The sequence below is a fragment of the Schistocerca cancellata genome, chromosome 1 (assembly GCF_023864275.1).
Source record: "Schistocerca cancellata isolate TAMUIC-IGC-003103 chromosome 1, iqSchCanc2.1, whole genome shotgun sequence".
In the NCBI taxonomy this organism is placed as follows: domain Eukaryota; kingdom Metazoa; phylum Arthropoda; class Insecta; order Orthoptera; family Acrididae; genus Schistocerca; species Schistocerca cancellata.
The window spans coordinates 549355796-549371858 of NC_064626.1; the positions used below are offsets into that span (position 1 = coordinate 549355796).

Genomic DNA, 16063 nt, shown 5'->3' on the forward strand with positions numbered 1-16063 from the left:
TGCCACATGTCATGTGAAAAAGTGTTATCACAGCACCTGAAAAGAGGCTCAAAGGGGCCTCATTGGGGTTGTTTGAATCATAGGGTATATGTGTGGCATTTGGCTGTGACAGTGGTTCAATGTTGGAATGCAAGGGAACATGAGTGCTACTTTTTGTCAAGGTTCTGGTCATTCACATATGACCACCGCAAGGGATTATTGACACACTTTGAGCTCATTGTAACTCTTTCACATATGGGTCTGCCACCTAAGAACAAGTACTGCACTTCTTGTAACATTCTATTGTCATCCCTCACCAATGGTCAGAGACTAGCAGCAGCCAGACTTAGGAATTACCATCCCATTTGTAGACTACCGTTATCACCACAGCATAAATGGCTGCATTTGGAGTGGCGTCACGACTGGGAAGCATAGACTGCTGATGAATGGCATCACATTGTGTTTAGTGATGAATCGTCATTCTGCAGCACCCCAGATCACCATCAATGGTGAATACGTCAGGGACCTGCACATCGATCGCCTTCTCACAACATTTTGGAGAGGCACAGCAGTGTTACTCTTTATGTTATGGTGTGGGGAGCCATCAGATATGACTTCAGGTCATGGCTGGTAGTGACTGAGAGAACTCTGAAGGCACAACACTACACCGCAGATGTCCTGCATCATCACATGTTACCTCTCATGCGACAGTACCGTGGCGCCAATTATCAACAGGACAATGTTCATCCATACAAGGCTTTGTCTGTTTATGTCAAGGAACCCCTCTGTCCAGCAAGATCTCCCAATCTGTCCTCGACAGAACATATGTGGAACCAGCTCAGATGTCAACTCCATCCAGTGCCAGTATCCAGGATATCATGGAACAGTAACAACAGTTTTGGACAAGTTTGCACCAAGAGAGGATGCAATGGCTTTCTGACAAGCTTCCCAACTGAATCAGCACAAGAATCCAGGTCAGAGGGGGCAATGTCATACTGATACTGTAAGTAGTCTCATACTGCAACCTGTTTAGTAAATTTCACTCTATTTTGTAATCACTGAAATAATATCACGCAGTCTTTCAGCACATGAAGTTTCTGGGTTTTTGTTCATGTGAAGCTCAACAGCCTCAATATGTTTACAGAATGAAAGCTTGTCCAAACAAGCTGTAATCTATATAATTACTGTGGTAGTAGCTAATTTTGGCCACGGGCCATTTTCAAGTACTTATCACAAGCCTCAAGCTCCACATCATATTTGAGTAAGTAGACAGTAGATACACTACCAGCCATTAAAATTGCTACACCATGAAGATGACATGCTACAGATGCAAAATTTAACTGACACGAATAAGATGCTGTGATATGTAAATGATTTGTTTTTCAGAGCATTTACACAAGGTTGGCACCAGTGGTGACACCTACAACATGCTGACATGAGGAAAGTTTCCAACCAATTTCTCATACACAAACAGCAGTTGACCGGCGTTGCCTGGTGAAACATTGTCGTGATGCCTCATGTAAGGAAGAGAAATGCGTACCATCAAGTTTCCGACTTTGATAAAGGTCAGATTGTAGCCTATCGTGATTGCGATTTATCGTGTCGCGACATTGCTGCTTGCGTTGGTCGAGATCCAATGACTGTTAGCAGAATATGGAATCGGTGGGTTCAAGAGGGTAATACGGAACGCCGTGCTAGATCCCAACGGCCTTGTATCACTGGCAGTTGAGATGACAGGCATCTTATCTGCATAGCTGTAATGGATTGTGTAGCCATGCCTCGATCCCTGAGTTAACAGATGGGGACGTTTGCAAGACAACAACCATTTGCACGAACAGTTCGACGATGTTTGCAGCACCATGGACTATCAGCTCGGAGGCCATGGCTGTGGTTACCCTTGACGCTGCATCACAGACAGGAGCACCTGCGATGGTGAACTCAATGATGAACCTGGGTGCACAAATGGCAAAACGTCATTTTTTCAGATGAATCCAGGTTCCGTTTACAGCATCATGATGGTCATATCCATGTTTGGTGACATCGCGGTGAATACGTATTGGAAGCATGTATTCGTCATTGCCATACTGGATTATCACCCAGCGTGATGGTATGGGTACCATTGGTTAAACGTCTCGGTCACCTCTTGTTCATATTGACAGCACTTTGAACAGTGGACATTTCAGATATGTTACGTCCCATGGCTCTACCCTTCATTCGATCACTGCGAAACCCTACATTTCAGCAGGATAATGCACAACCGCATGATGCAGGTCCTGTACGGGCCTTTCTGGATACAGAAAATGTTTGACTGCTGCCCTTGCCAGCACATTCTCCAGATCTCTCACCAATTGAAAACATCTGGTCAATGGTGGCCGAGCAACTGGCTCATCACAATATGCCAGTCACTACTCTTGATGAACTGTGGTATCGTGTTGAAGCTCCATGGGCAGCTGTACCTGTACATGCCATCCAAGCTCTGTTTGACTCAATGCCCAGGCATATCAAGGACGTTATTGCGGCCAGAGGTGGTTGTTCTGGGTACTGATTTCTCAGAATCTATGCACCCAAACTGCGTGAAAATGTAATCACATGTCAGTTCTAGTATAATATATTTGTCCAGTGAATACCCGTTTATCATCTGCATTTCTTCTTGATGTAGCAATTATAATGCCCAGTAGTGTATGTAACAGCACTCATCATTTTGCATGTGTAGTACAAATAAACAACTTGATTGTATTTGTGCTGCACATGCAGATGAAACAATGTGTGCCATTGCATATGTACATATGTGAAGCTTAAGGTTTGTGAGAAATGTTTTAAAATGAGCAATGGTCAAAATTAGCTAATAGCATAGACAATAAATAGATTACAGCCTGCTTATTTCATTTTGTTTCCTCATCCCCTTCTGGGTGCTACACTTTGTTTTGTCAGACGGTGTATTTTGGGGACAATATAGTAGAAGGATCTGTGGGAGAGGAAGGAGATGTGTCCAGAGTATTATTCTGGGATGAATCAAGGGATTCAAGCAGTCGCTGGCTGACATCATGGACTTCTGGAACAAGATACCTGCATTGAGACTTTTCCCCTTTGTAGAACAGGGGAAAGAGAGTAACTCTCTGATTATTTCAGAATGGTTGAATTTTCATGTAGGACTGAAGACAAGGCCTATGGATATTACTGAAATCTTTACAGGCTTGAGATTTTCAGAAGATAAGTGACCAACTGTGATACAGATCTACTTGGACTTTAGGCTGACGCGTTACATACCATTCCCAGGGAGTGATGCACGTTCCTACATATTCTTACTGACGAATGATACTCATGAACAAAAACCATAAAATAAGTTGTTATTGAGGAGAGCACTAATATTTTGTGGATTTGTTATTTTATTTATACTTAAAAAAAAAAGCCGAGGAATGATGTGTCTTCAAGTTAGACAGTGATCGCAATAACTTTGCATAAGGAAGTATCTGTGCAATGGTGAATATATGAGCTCCTAGCATCACTGTTTCCATTGGAGAAGCACAATTTGTTCAGAGAAAATATATCTATGATAGTAGTTATGTTTCGACTCAAACAAATGAACTTTTATTGAACTGTCGTTCCAAATTCCTAGTTCTTTACATAAATTTGTAAGCAGCAGTTTTGAGTTGGTCATTCTGATTTCATGTTTGATTTTATCTGAAGGATATTGTATGTTCCGTGGACAATACATGGACTCTATATAAGAGGTGTCCACATACTAATTTTAAAAAAAATAGAAGTTCCAGTGCCCAATTTTCTTCTAGCAAACGGAGAACAAGGAGGAAATTATGTCTTTTACCACTGCATCCAAGGCAATGATTCAAGAAAGTAAGAGCTCAAGAATGACGATATCAGCTCTGCATTAGTTATTTCACATCCACCCCAACTAAAACACTACAAAGTTCTATAATATATGAGGCCAGTGTTTTTGAAGAAGTGGCAGGTAAAACAGTTTCTTAGACATAACTATTACCGTATTTACTCAAATCTAAGCCGCACTCGAATCTCAGCCGCACCTGAAAAATGAGACTCGAAATAAAGGGAAAAAAAATTTCCCGAATCTAAGCCGCGCCTGAAATTTGAGACTCGAAATTCAAGGGGAGAGGAAAATTGTAGGCCGCACCTCCAAATCGAAACAAAGTTGGTCCATTGTAATATGAGACACAATTTAGGTCGAATGAATGATGATACAGCTACAGTAGTTTGGTTCGAGTCGTAAGCTTAGCAGTTAAGCTTTACCATGTAGCCATTGCTATGCGTCAGGCGCTCCATCCATATTTATACGGGTGCCCTTCCTTTTTCATGTGCTTTGTCTGGTTTGAATCGATTGCTTATTTTGATTTGATCTGATAAGTGCCGTTTTCTTTGTTATAGGTGTTTGCGTCACTCTTAAGCTGAAAATGCATTACTGCACTGTGTCATGCATTGTTTGTCGCATTCTGATAGTGCGTGTTTACGGCCTATCGCGGCTCGCGGCCTGGCTTGCTTTTGTGCGCGCTACCACCGCATACAATTAAAAAAAAGAGAGGAATCGTCTCATTAGCAAAACAATGGCAAGAGACTGCTACTTGTTGTTACTTACACTGCTGCTTTCTTTGATAATGATCAACAAGAATCAAATAATAGACTGCGTATGATAGAACATGTTCTGAACGAGAGTTGGGCGAAAATTTTTCTCCGTTTGAAAATTTTGCGGCCGCTTCTTTATTACATCAAATTCTGCACAGAAATTACAGTCATCTTAGATTTAAAAATCTAGTCACTTGCCGTGCTTCATTTCTGACTGTATCACTATTAGGCATAAGAATAATACGAATATAAACATGACACGATACGTATATTCTTCCGCGTTTGCTGTTGTCTCACTCTAGTTTCGTAGTTTATTAGGCAGACAGGAGTTAAATGAGATAGCAGTTAACACGAAAGAATACATGGCAAAATGTTTATATTCGTATTATTCTTATGGTGAAGAGAATACTGTATGTGATTCAAACTTCATCAGGTTCCTATTAGCAACCATCTCTTCTCACAGATAGGAAAAAATTCAGAGCGTAGAGTTGGCCATATTGACAAACATCCCAAACAGTCTTGCCAGTCAGATTTTCGTAGTACACTGAACTTGTGCTACATTCGAAGATGAACAATACGGAATTTGTATTTACTTCATTGAATAATGTATGAAAATGCAGTGGTCGAAACTCGCGGCGGAGAAAAAAAAGCTCGTCTTCAACTTTTCTTTTTTTAATTTATTTACTGACGCAGAGGTTTTGGCGCCAGTATTTATCTTTGTGCCTACAAAGCATGCCTGCGTAGCGCTACATATATTCGACGGCAGAAGTTAGTTGTGGCGGCATGTACCAACATTTTTCATAACTTCCGCTTGCTTTGCGCTCGATTCTAAGCCGCAGGCGGTTTTTTGGATTACGAAAACCGGAAAAAAAGTGTGGCTTAGATTCGAGTAAATACGGTACTCTCTTGATTAACGTAATCTATGAAAAAAGAGACAGTAAAATGTGTAGGAAGTTGTAAGTTCTTACTGAATACTGGCAAAATTTACCCATACAATTTATATACCAAAACATATGTGTCCAGTAACTTTTTCATTAAAAAAAAGTAATAGTTATGTCTAAGAAACTGTTTTACCTGCTACTTCTTCAAATATTGAGGACAAAGAAATCAGGAAATTAACATATTTTCATTTTTTGTATACAACAATATAATATTGTTGGGTAGCTTCTCACTCATGTCAGAAGCATTCATTACACAAAAGAAATTAATTGAAGTTCCCGTACATTAATCTTGTAGGCATCAATTCAACTATTAGGAATGCCAAGTACAGCCTCACAGAACATTTGTTCACTAATGGTGTTCATTATCAACAATAGTCAGAGTTTGAGAGTACCGGTAAGAGAGATACACTCAGATACATCATTGTCCTATAATTGACCTAACTTTGACAGCCTTCTGAAGGAAGTAAAATGTTTTATAGACAGCAATGGTCTTTTTAAATGCCGGCAATTTATTTTTTGTTGAGATTTCTTCTATATCATAAATAATCTACGGATAGAGTAAAAGATCAATTACTAATCAACGGATTTCTGATTCTGAGAAGTAGCCATTGTGTATATGCATATTGTCTGAAGAAATATGTACAATTTTTGCTCATCTGATATATTCTTACAGCACATTATGTGTCATGAATATCAACTATGGAATAAATCATCAGCTAACTAATTAAAACTGAATTCCATGTACACTGTCAATAAAGTATTTAAACTTTAATATGTTGGAACATACTCAGCTTCAGTCAACTTTCAGATAGGTTCAAATGCAACCACGCAAATTGGGAAGCGATGCAACCAGGACGAGACACACACCTGCACCAGGTGGCGCAGTTTCTCATGCCTTGCGCCATGCAAGTACTGTGGGAGGGCTGAGGCTGGGAGCAGAAAGGCAGTCCTGCCATATGCTCACTTTGGCATGCATATTGGCAGTGGAAGTATTGCCCAATTGTTCATCCATCCCCTTCAACTCTTACTCCAGTATATATATATATATATATATATATATATATATATACCTAAAAACAAAGATGATGTGACTTACCAAATGAAAGTGCTGGCAGGTCGATAGACACACAAACACACACGTTTGTGTGTCTATCGACCTGCCAGCACTTTCATTTGGTAAGTCACATCATCTTTGTTTTTAGGTATATTTTTCCTTCGTGGAATGTTTCCTTCTATTATAACTATATATATATATATATATACACACACTTCTTCTGGCAGAAGAGTTGAAGGGGAAGGAAGAAGGGTGAAGGAAAAGGACTGGATAGGTTTAGGGAAAGATGTACAGTTCAGAAAAGTCATCCAGAACCCTGGGTCAGGTGAGACTTACCGGACAGGATATAGAACAGGTAGCTGCACACCAACAGACACATGTGAGAGTTACACTACCCTTTAGCTTCTTATGCCTAATGTTTTCTCATATGACCAAAAATAAACAAAAATAAAAAGTAAAGGAGAGACTGGAAGAGAGAAGAAATGATATCTTTTTGTTAGGTACATAAAACCTAAATTCTAATTCTAATAGATCTCATAAACTTTGATATGCACTTGTTGAACTGATGGTATCTTGTAAGAAGATAATGTCTATTCATATTTGGTTTAATTTTAACATTTAGGCTTTGTGTGTACACATTGATAATTACTGTGCACAGGCAGCTCCCTCTCTCTCTCTCTCTCTCTCTCTCTCTTTTTATTTCTGATTTTACATATAAGAAAAGAGAAGTTCACAAATGATCAATACTGTTGACAGTGTAGCATTTGCCAATTTGCATGATTTGCATTTCCACACACAGACACACGCGCACACACACACACACACACACACACACACACACACACACACACACACACGCGCGCACACACACACACACACACACAGACACACGCGCACACACACACACACACACACACACACACACACACACACACACACTCACAGATATATATATATATATATATATATATATATATATCTATATATATATATATATATTTAAAAAGAAAGATGATGAGACTTACCCAACAAAAGCGCTGGCAGGTCGATAGACACACAAATAAACACAAACATACACACAAAACTCAAGCTTTCGCAACAAACTGTTGCCTCATCAGGAAAGAGGGAAGGAGAGGGAAACCATATCCTTTCGTCTTTCCCTCTCCTTCCCTCTTTCCTGATGAGGCAACAGTTTGTTGCGAAAGCTTGAGTTTTGTGTGTATGTTTGTGTTTATTTGTGTGTCTATCGACCTGCCAGCGCTTTTGTTGGGTAAGTCTCATCATCTTTCTTTTTAAATATATTTTTCCCACGTGGAATGTTTCCCTCTATTATATATATATATATATATATATATATATATATATATATATATTTAAAAAGAAAGATGATGAGACTTACCAAACAAAAGCGCTGGCAGGTCGATAGACACACAAACAAACACAAACATACACACAAAATCTAGCTTTCGCAACCAACGGTTGCCTCGTCAGGAAAGAGGGAAGGAGAAGGAAAGACAAAAGGATATGGGTTTTAGGGGAGAGGGTAAGGAGTCATTCCAATCCCGGGAGCGGAAAGACTTACCTTAGGGGGAAAAAAGGACAGGTATACACTCGCACACACACACATATCAATCCATACATACAAGACACAAGCAGACATTTTTTTTCCCCCTAAGGTAAGTCTTTCCGCTCCCGGGATTGGAATGACTCCTTACCCTCTCCCCTAAAACCCATATCCTTTTGTCTTTCCTTCTCCTTCCCTCTTTCCTGACGAGGCAACCGTTGGTTGCGAAAGCTAGATTTTGTGTGTATGTTTGTGTTTGTTTGTGTGTCTATCGACCTGCCAGCGCTTTTGTTTGGTAAGTCTCATCATCTTTCTTTTTAAATATATTTTTCCCACGTGGAATGTTTCCCTCTGTTATATATATATATATATATATATATATATAAAGACAAAGATGATGTGACTTACCAAATGAAAGTGCTGGCAGGTCGACAGACACACAAATGAACACAAACATACACACAAAATTCAAGCTTTCGCAACAAACTGTTGCCTCATCAGGAAAGAGGGAAGGGGAAGACGAAAGGATGTGGATATATATATAGAGAGAGAGAGAGAGAGAGAGAGAGGGAAACATTCCACGTAGGAAAATACACACACACACACACACACATACACTCACAGATAAATACAGATATATATATATAATAGAGGGACACATTCCACGTAGGAAAAATATATCTAAAAACAAAGATGATGAGACTTACCAAACAAAAGCGCTGGCAGATATAAATAATAGAGGGAAACATTCCACGTGGGAAAAATATATCTAAAAACAAAGCTGATGAGACTTACCAAACAAAAGTGCTGGCAGGTCGATAGACGCACAAACAAACACAAACATACACACAAAATTCTAGCTTTCGCAACCAACGGCTGCTTCATTAGGAAAGAGGGAAGGAGAGGGAAAGACGAAAGGATGTGGGTTTTAAGGGAGAGGGTAAGGAGTCATTCCAAACCCAGGAGCGGAAAGACTTACCTTATGGGGAAAAAAGGACAGGTATACACTCGCGCACACACACACATCCATCCGCACATACACAGACACAAGCAGACCAAAAGCTTGTGTCTGTGTATGTGCGGATGGATATGTGTGGGTGTGCGAGTGTATACCTGTCCTCATAAAATAAGGAGGTAAAAACCAACGCAGGAGTGCAGCTCCTCTGGTACTCTGACAAGTCTAAAAGGACACTGGGCCTCTGGAGCAACCAGGGAGGCAAGCGGGTAAAAACCCTGGAGTTGGGATGCCACACGCTCCACACCAAGGGACTCAAGCAAATGCTTGGCACCAATCCCAAATGGTCTTGTTGCCCTGGGACGACTGGAAAAGAGACGTTCCATAGGCGGCGGGCAACAGTAGGTACTTAAACCAACTAACCTAAGGACATCACACACATCCATGCCCAAGGGAGGATTCGAACCTGCGACCGTAGCGGTCACGCGGTTACAGACTATAGTGCCTAGAACTGCTCGGCCACTCCAGCTGGCTCTGTCTTGCATATTACCCTATGTTCCACCTTTAAGCTCTTAGGTTTCAAATCTCTTCTGGTGCAGTCCCCAACAATCAGTCTCTCCTTCTCATCCCATTCGGTAAGTCTCCACTGTCCTAATGTTCCGGTTGACTTTTCCAAATTCTCCCATTTCCTAAACCCCACCAGTACTTTTTTTTTCAACACCCTTCTTTCTCCCCTTCAGCCTTTCTGCCAGGACTGATGACCATAGATGTTAAGTCCCATAGTGCTCACAGCCATTTGAACCTTTCTGCCAGGAGCTCTCAAATTTCAATATATTTGTATGTTTGTTTTCATGCCATTGTTTGGTGAGGAGATTTAATATCCATTGAATTACATCACATTAGAAAATAGTATGTACTGGTATACAATATGTAATCACATTTTACTAAATTATGAGGAAATTCTCCAACTGCTGCGGGGCACAATACATTTGTATGTGTGTTTTCATGCCACTGCTTGGTGAGGAGATTTTTTATCCATCAAATTACATCATATTAGAAAATAGTATGTACTGGTATACAATATGTAACCAAATTTTACTACATTATGAGGAAATTCTCCAACTAGTGTGATGGTATTCTGAATCCAAAAGAGACCCACTAGGATCATTACAAGGAGCAAAGTTACACAGTCAAGTAAACCATTGTTTACAACATTTTAAAATGCTACCATTCCTATGCAAGTATTATGGGTGCACTAATGTATATTAAAAAAGTAATTGGCAATGACAATAGTATAAGAAATAAATATGATGTGCATAATTGTGATACTAGATTAAAAGTAAACTTGCATGTATTTCCAAATAACAAGAGTTGTGTGAGAAAGGCACCTGTTACATGTGAATAAAACTGTTGAACAGGTTCAGGTGACTTAAAATAAATAAATAAATAAATAAAAATACATACTAAATATAAATGCATTTGAAATATTTATTGGAGAATATCTACAGTGCTATTACTTCTGTGCAATAAGTGACTACATGAATTTCAACATATGTAATTTGTAATTTTTGCAATTCGTTATGTGTAGTTCTGTATATACTCTTGATTACTTTTCACTGTCAACTATAGATTTAAATCAAGTGCAATATCCTCTTGTACAATGCACTGTATATGACCGATGGACAAAATAAATAAACACATTAATCCCCACTATAATAGTATTGTTCTTCTTTTTTAATTGCTGCTCTTGATGACATGGACTGTATGAACATTCTTAAAGATAAGAGAATAAATAAATAAATATGATATTCACCATAAATATAGTTCCCACTACTTCACCAAGAATTTCTTGGGGTGATCGAGTTTTTTTCAGTTTTGGGCTTCCCATATTTAATCTTACAAGCATTTCCACACAAGTTATTTAAAACAGAGACTAAAAATTCTGTTTTTCTGGAACTTAGCTGAATTCCTTTGGATTTTACACCCTACTCTGATACAGGAGAAATGTCATTCTTTGTAAGAGAATTTACATTGTTATTAATCAAATGAACACCAGTTACAAACATTTCTAAATATAATTGTACATATTAATTCTAGTGCATTATCAAAACTTGAGCTTATTACTTACTTTCTTTCTTCAAATTTTCAATAACTTTTAGAATATCGCTGTCTAATACTTTTAGTTTTTCTTGATCAATACTACTGATTGTAGAAACAAGATTATTATTTATGTCAACAGCTTTTCGGCAGAAATCAAAAGGTGTGAATGAGACTGACTTAAGCTTTGCTTCCAGTGATGAAAGACATTTTGATTCCACTCGTGTAACTGAAATCATACTGTTAGTTTCAGTGATGTGCATAACTGAAATTAGTCTACAATAATTTCACAAATTATTTTACTAACATAACTGCTATATTACATTTTGCATGATAGTTACCATAGTTAACTATATGTGACACAAAAATGCCAAATTGTGTAAACAATCACAGGAAGCAAATGAAGATGGAAGTTACAACTAATTACTATTTTGAATCTACTAACCAACCACACTTGGTGAAGTGACAGATTAGAGTGCTTGTTTATGCAAATATTGTTAACATATTTGAAGATTTTTGTTTCACATTTTCTATGTCTTGTAAATACTGCCCTTTTAATACATTTTCCATTTTAGGGAGCAGAAAAAGAAAGTACAGGGAACCAAATACAGTGAATAAAATGAGTGTAAAATAGTTGTCATTAAATTTTTAGCCAAAAATTGACACTCAGTGCTATAGGACTGGGAGCATTGTCTTAGTGGAGCATATTTTGAGACACTGATAGTTACTTTAGGTTAACAAACACATAATGAATTACATCATTCAAAAAATTTCGCCTTGACAATTGTGTTTTTGCCACATTTTATATCTTTCTTTTTTTTTATTTTTAACAAAATTACCAGTGAACACTTAGAGCAGAAATGTAGCAAGAGGTTTTATAAAACCCTTATGGCAGTAAAAACTGTTTATGGAACTTTATGTTAGCACATTTGTAAAAACAAGCACTGATGCCCCCCCCCCTTTCCCCCAAGACAATTGGTTAACTAATGCAAAACAGTGAGCAGTGGAACCCTTTACAGGAGAAATTAGTACAGCACTTCCATGCACAGATAAGGTATTCTAATTACTCCTTGGTCCCTACTCCACTTACACTTACACTACAGAACAATAAATGATATGGAGCATCTTTTGGTAGTTTATGTCACAGCTGATTTGTGTACAAAATAGTATAGTACATAACACAATTCAGTAGTATCTGAAAAACTTAACAACCATAGAGTATCATGTTTCACTAAATGAAAAAAAGAAAAATGCCTATTGTTTAGAAAAAAAACCTTATAAATTAAATTTAGAGTTGTAACAGTAGGCATAATGTCTGTGGAGAGATGCAGCAATTATTGTAAAGTAATAGCTAATCATGTATTTCAGTTATAAATGTGATTTAATAAAGGTGACTACTGGTTTGAGTCGTTATCAACCACCTTCAGATATTTTCAGGTTTTATGTAAATTGAAGCTGGAGTGGGTCAAAAGGAAAGGAAAGGGAAGCAACTAATGACAGCAACTCCATTAGGACTTTATACGGAATCAGTGGCGAAGAGTGAAAAAGTAGTGAAGAGTGAAAATGTGGAAACCGAACTGCGACACTGTAATAGGACTGATAAGATCTGAAGATGGCCAATAACTGCTGAAACTAGTAAGCACTTGTATTAAATTACAATTAAGACTGACAAATAACCTTCTCATGAAATTCCAATCGCCAACTTTCTCCTCCAAAAGCGAAAATATTTTGTTGACACAGACCTACATAGGGAGGAATGATCACCATGATAAAATAAGGGAAATCAGAGCTCATACAGAAAGATATAGGTGTTCATTCTTTCTGCATGCTATACGAGATTGGAATAATAGAGAACTGTGAAGGTGGTTCGGGAACCCTCTGCCAGACACTTAAATGTGATTTGCAGAGTATCCATGTAAATGTAGATGTATGTGATATAAAATGTACTCAACAACTCAAATTAATATTTTTAAAAAATGAAGCAAAAAGAAAACACTAATAACCAAAACTCATATTTTCATAAATTAGTGTCATTCAATGAAATACTTCACGTATACTTTTTTTACAGCTACATGGTGTTGTTTAGGGTTGTCCAAGAAAATGTTTCAGTTTCTTATTGTGAAGCCAACTATGGTCTGAAAGTTTGTAACTGCCAGTTTATCCAACATTTATCAAATTATGTACTACACAATTTCAATATGTGGCTACATGTGTTTTATGCTGTATTTTTATCTTGGAAGAACTAAAAAGGTTTGGGGTCAGTTTGAACGCTAAAGTAGTATAATGTTTGCTGTGTTGTGCAAGTGTCCATATTTTCATTATCCTTGTTTTTATTGAGTAGTAATATGCTCTTATGTCACCAATATGTATTTTACAGTATGTTCAGTTTTTCTGCATGATACTTTTTATGGGCTATTTTAGGTTTTATATAGCCAGTTTTAGGTGCCTAAAATGCATTTTTTACTATCTGCAAATCCATGGTCTAGTAATCAAGTACCTGCTCAAAGGGCTTTAGAACAAAAGCTTTGCTTTTCTTAGTTTTCCAGAGAAAACCTGTGACACTTGTCAGTCAGTAATAACTTATATGCTGGAAAGAACGTTCTACATTATTGGATGTTACGGGACTGCATTTCACTTTCGTCACATGGTTGACAGGAATTCTGCCATCAGGCAATCTGGATTTTCTGTGAAATCTGTATGCTGATACATGGAAGTCGTTCACCTGCTGTTCTTCTGCAAAACATTTTGCTGGTGCTAACCACATGCCCCAAAAGATAACAGGTTCAGGTGCAAAGAGGACATCTGGAAGTTTGTCTCTGAATACATGTATCCTTTATGATGGTTTAGCAAAATTTTTTTTTCCATGGAGATTAATTTATTTACCTTAGGAAATTCTAACCTTACTTGCTCTGTTACACAAGTTACATGCAACAACAAGGGTAGAAGACTTGAGGCAGTTGAAGCACTGCAACCATGTATGCAGTGGCATCTGAAGACGACGAGAACCACCTACTTTTCATCCTCACCATTTGGATCAAGCACCTTCAGCCCATTGTTGTCAAAATGGTCAGTTATTTGCTGGTTAGTCTTTGGAAGATGTCTTGAACAAATCAGATAAGCTCAGGACAGTGCATGTGTCCAAATCACCAACAATCAGATTTGCAATATATCTGCCAAGACTGTCAGTAATTTTAGCAACAGAAATACATATGCGAGACCCTAGGATATCTTCATTGGTTCTCTGCAGTATGCCATTGTTCACTGAGTCCACACAAGTTATACACAACTTTGACTCTGTAAGAACAGACAGATGGCATTACTTCTCAATAAAAACATTTGTAAATAGGATTTTCTAGTTTTCAAAATGGGATGTTTACTGGCACAATAGCAAGACAAGTAATTGCAGAATTGGTTGCTTTTGGTGGTTTTGCCAGATGTCTTTGTTAAAAAAATTTTCTTCAGTTTTGATTTTTGTTCAACAGTTGTCTTATATGTCCACAGCTCGTAGTCTCGCGGTAACATTCTCACTTCCTGAGCACGGGGTCGCGGGTTTGATTCCCGGTGGGGTCAGGGATTTTTATCTGCCCCAAGATGACTGGGTGTTGTTGTGTCGTATTCATCATCATCATTCATCCCCATTATGGCCAGAGGAAGGTAACAGCAAACAATCTCCACTAGGACCTCGCCTAGTACGGTGGTGCACATCTCCCACATCGTTGTCCTAAGCTCTGTCTTGAAGCAAGGGACTTCATTTTCATTTCCAGTTGCTTTATATAATGCTCCATTTACATGCTGAGTTAAGTGGAACTTTTATTACTCAAAAATCTAGTACAAGAAAGATACAAGATGCTATATAGAAGTGATTGTCTGTAGGGCATAAATCGCTTTTAAAAAATGACTTTTATGACACTACAAACAACAGCCTTAACTGATGCAGTCTTATCCACAGAACCATAAGCAAGTTGTCTATGTCGGCAAAGAAATGTCCAGTACAGTACAAACTAAGCAGGGACCTGTGCTGCACCTTCTTCTGATCCTGGTAATAATTAACAGCCAGATCCAGTACAACTATATCCATATGACACAATTGAGTTGTAATGATCTCAGTAGTCTCAAAAGCTGTCAAAAATAAAATCATTCAAGCATGTATTTGGTTGAGAGATAATGGGTTCCTATTGAGTGAAAATGATGAAAATGGTACTAGTAGCCATGAGGTAGTTGTGGCAAAAATGGTTACTAAAGTACAAAGAGGAACTAAAACCAGTAGAAAGTTTAATATTTTCAGCAAACTAGATAAGTAAGTAATAATGTCATACCTCACTGAGGAACTTGAAATATTTAGCTTTAGTTGACCATCCAGTGGACATACACATATGAAGTAGAACAGTCCATGGTTTACATTCACTGCAGAGAAACTTCCACAGAAATATAGACTATGGGATAAAGGTGTAAAACAAATTATATGACCATAGATGGAGATGCTGAACAGATAATTTTTTGCTGTCAAGTGGGCAGTGCCTGAAGCCTTCAATGATTACTGCAGCAGAATATTATCAGAAGATCATTCACAAAACTCAGATACTTCTTGTCACATGCAGTTAGTGGGCAGACACTCACAGATAACACAGGAACTGAAATTTAGGGTATCAAAGCAAAATCAGAAATGCTGAAATCTACTTTCAAATGTTTTTTTTGCAAAGGAAAATCTAGGAGTATTGCCCCAGTTTAATTCTTGTACCACTGCAAAGATAAATGAAATAATTATTAGTCACAGCCGTATTGAGCTTGTGCTCCTTTTCTAATGACCACATGGTCAATGCCTTGTTAAATTCTTAATCTTTCTTCCTTTTTTAAAACTGTTCAGCAGTGCTAATGATGGC

General features: G+C 38.0%; 1 protein-coding gene across 2 annotated transcripts in view; it reads right to left on the bottom strand.

Annotated features, from left to right (window-relative positions):
- LOC126180190 (cingulin-like) overlaps positions 1–16063 on the bottom strand; it is a 469194-nt gene that overhangs the window by 341305 nt on the left and 111826 nt on the right. For both annotated transcript variants that reach the window (XM_049924674.1, XM_049924673.1), the window contains exon 3: positions 11215–11412. In XM_049924674.1, coding sequence (XP_049780631.1) covers positions 11215–11412 — 198 coding nt within the window. The remainder of the gene's footprint in view (positions 1–11214; positions 11413–16063) is intronic.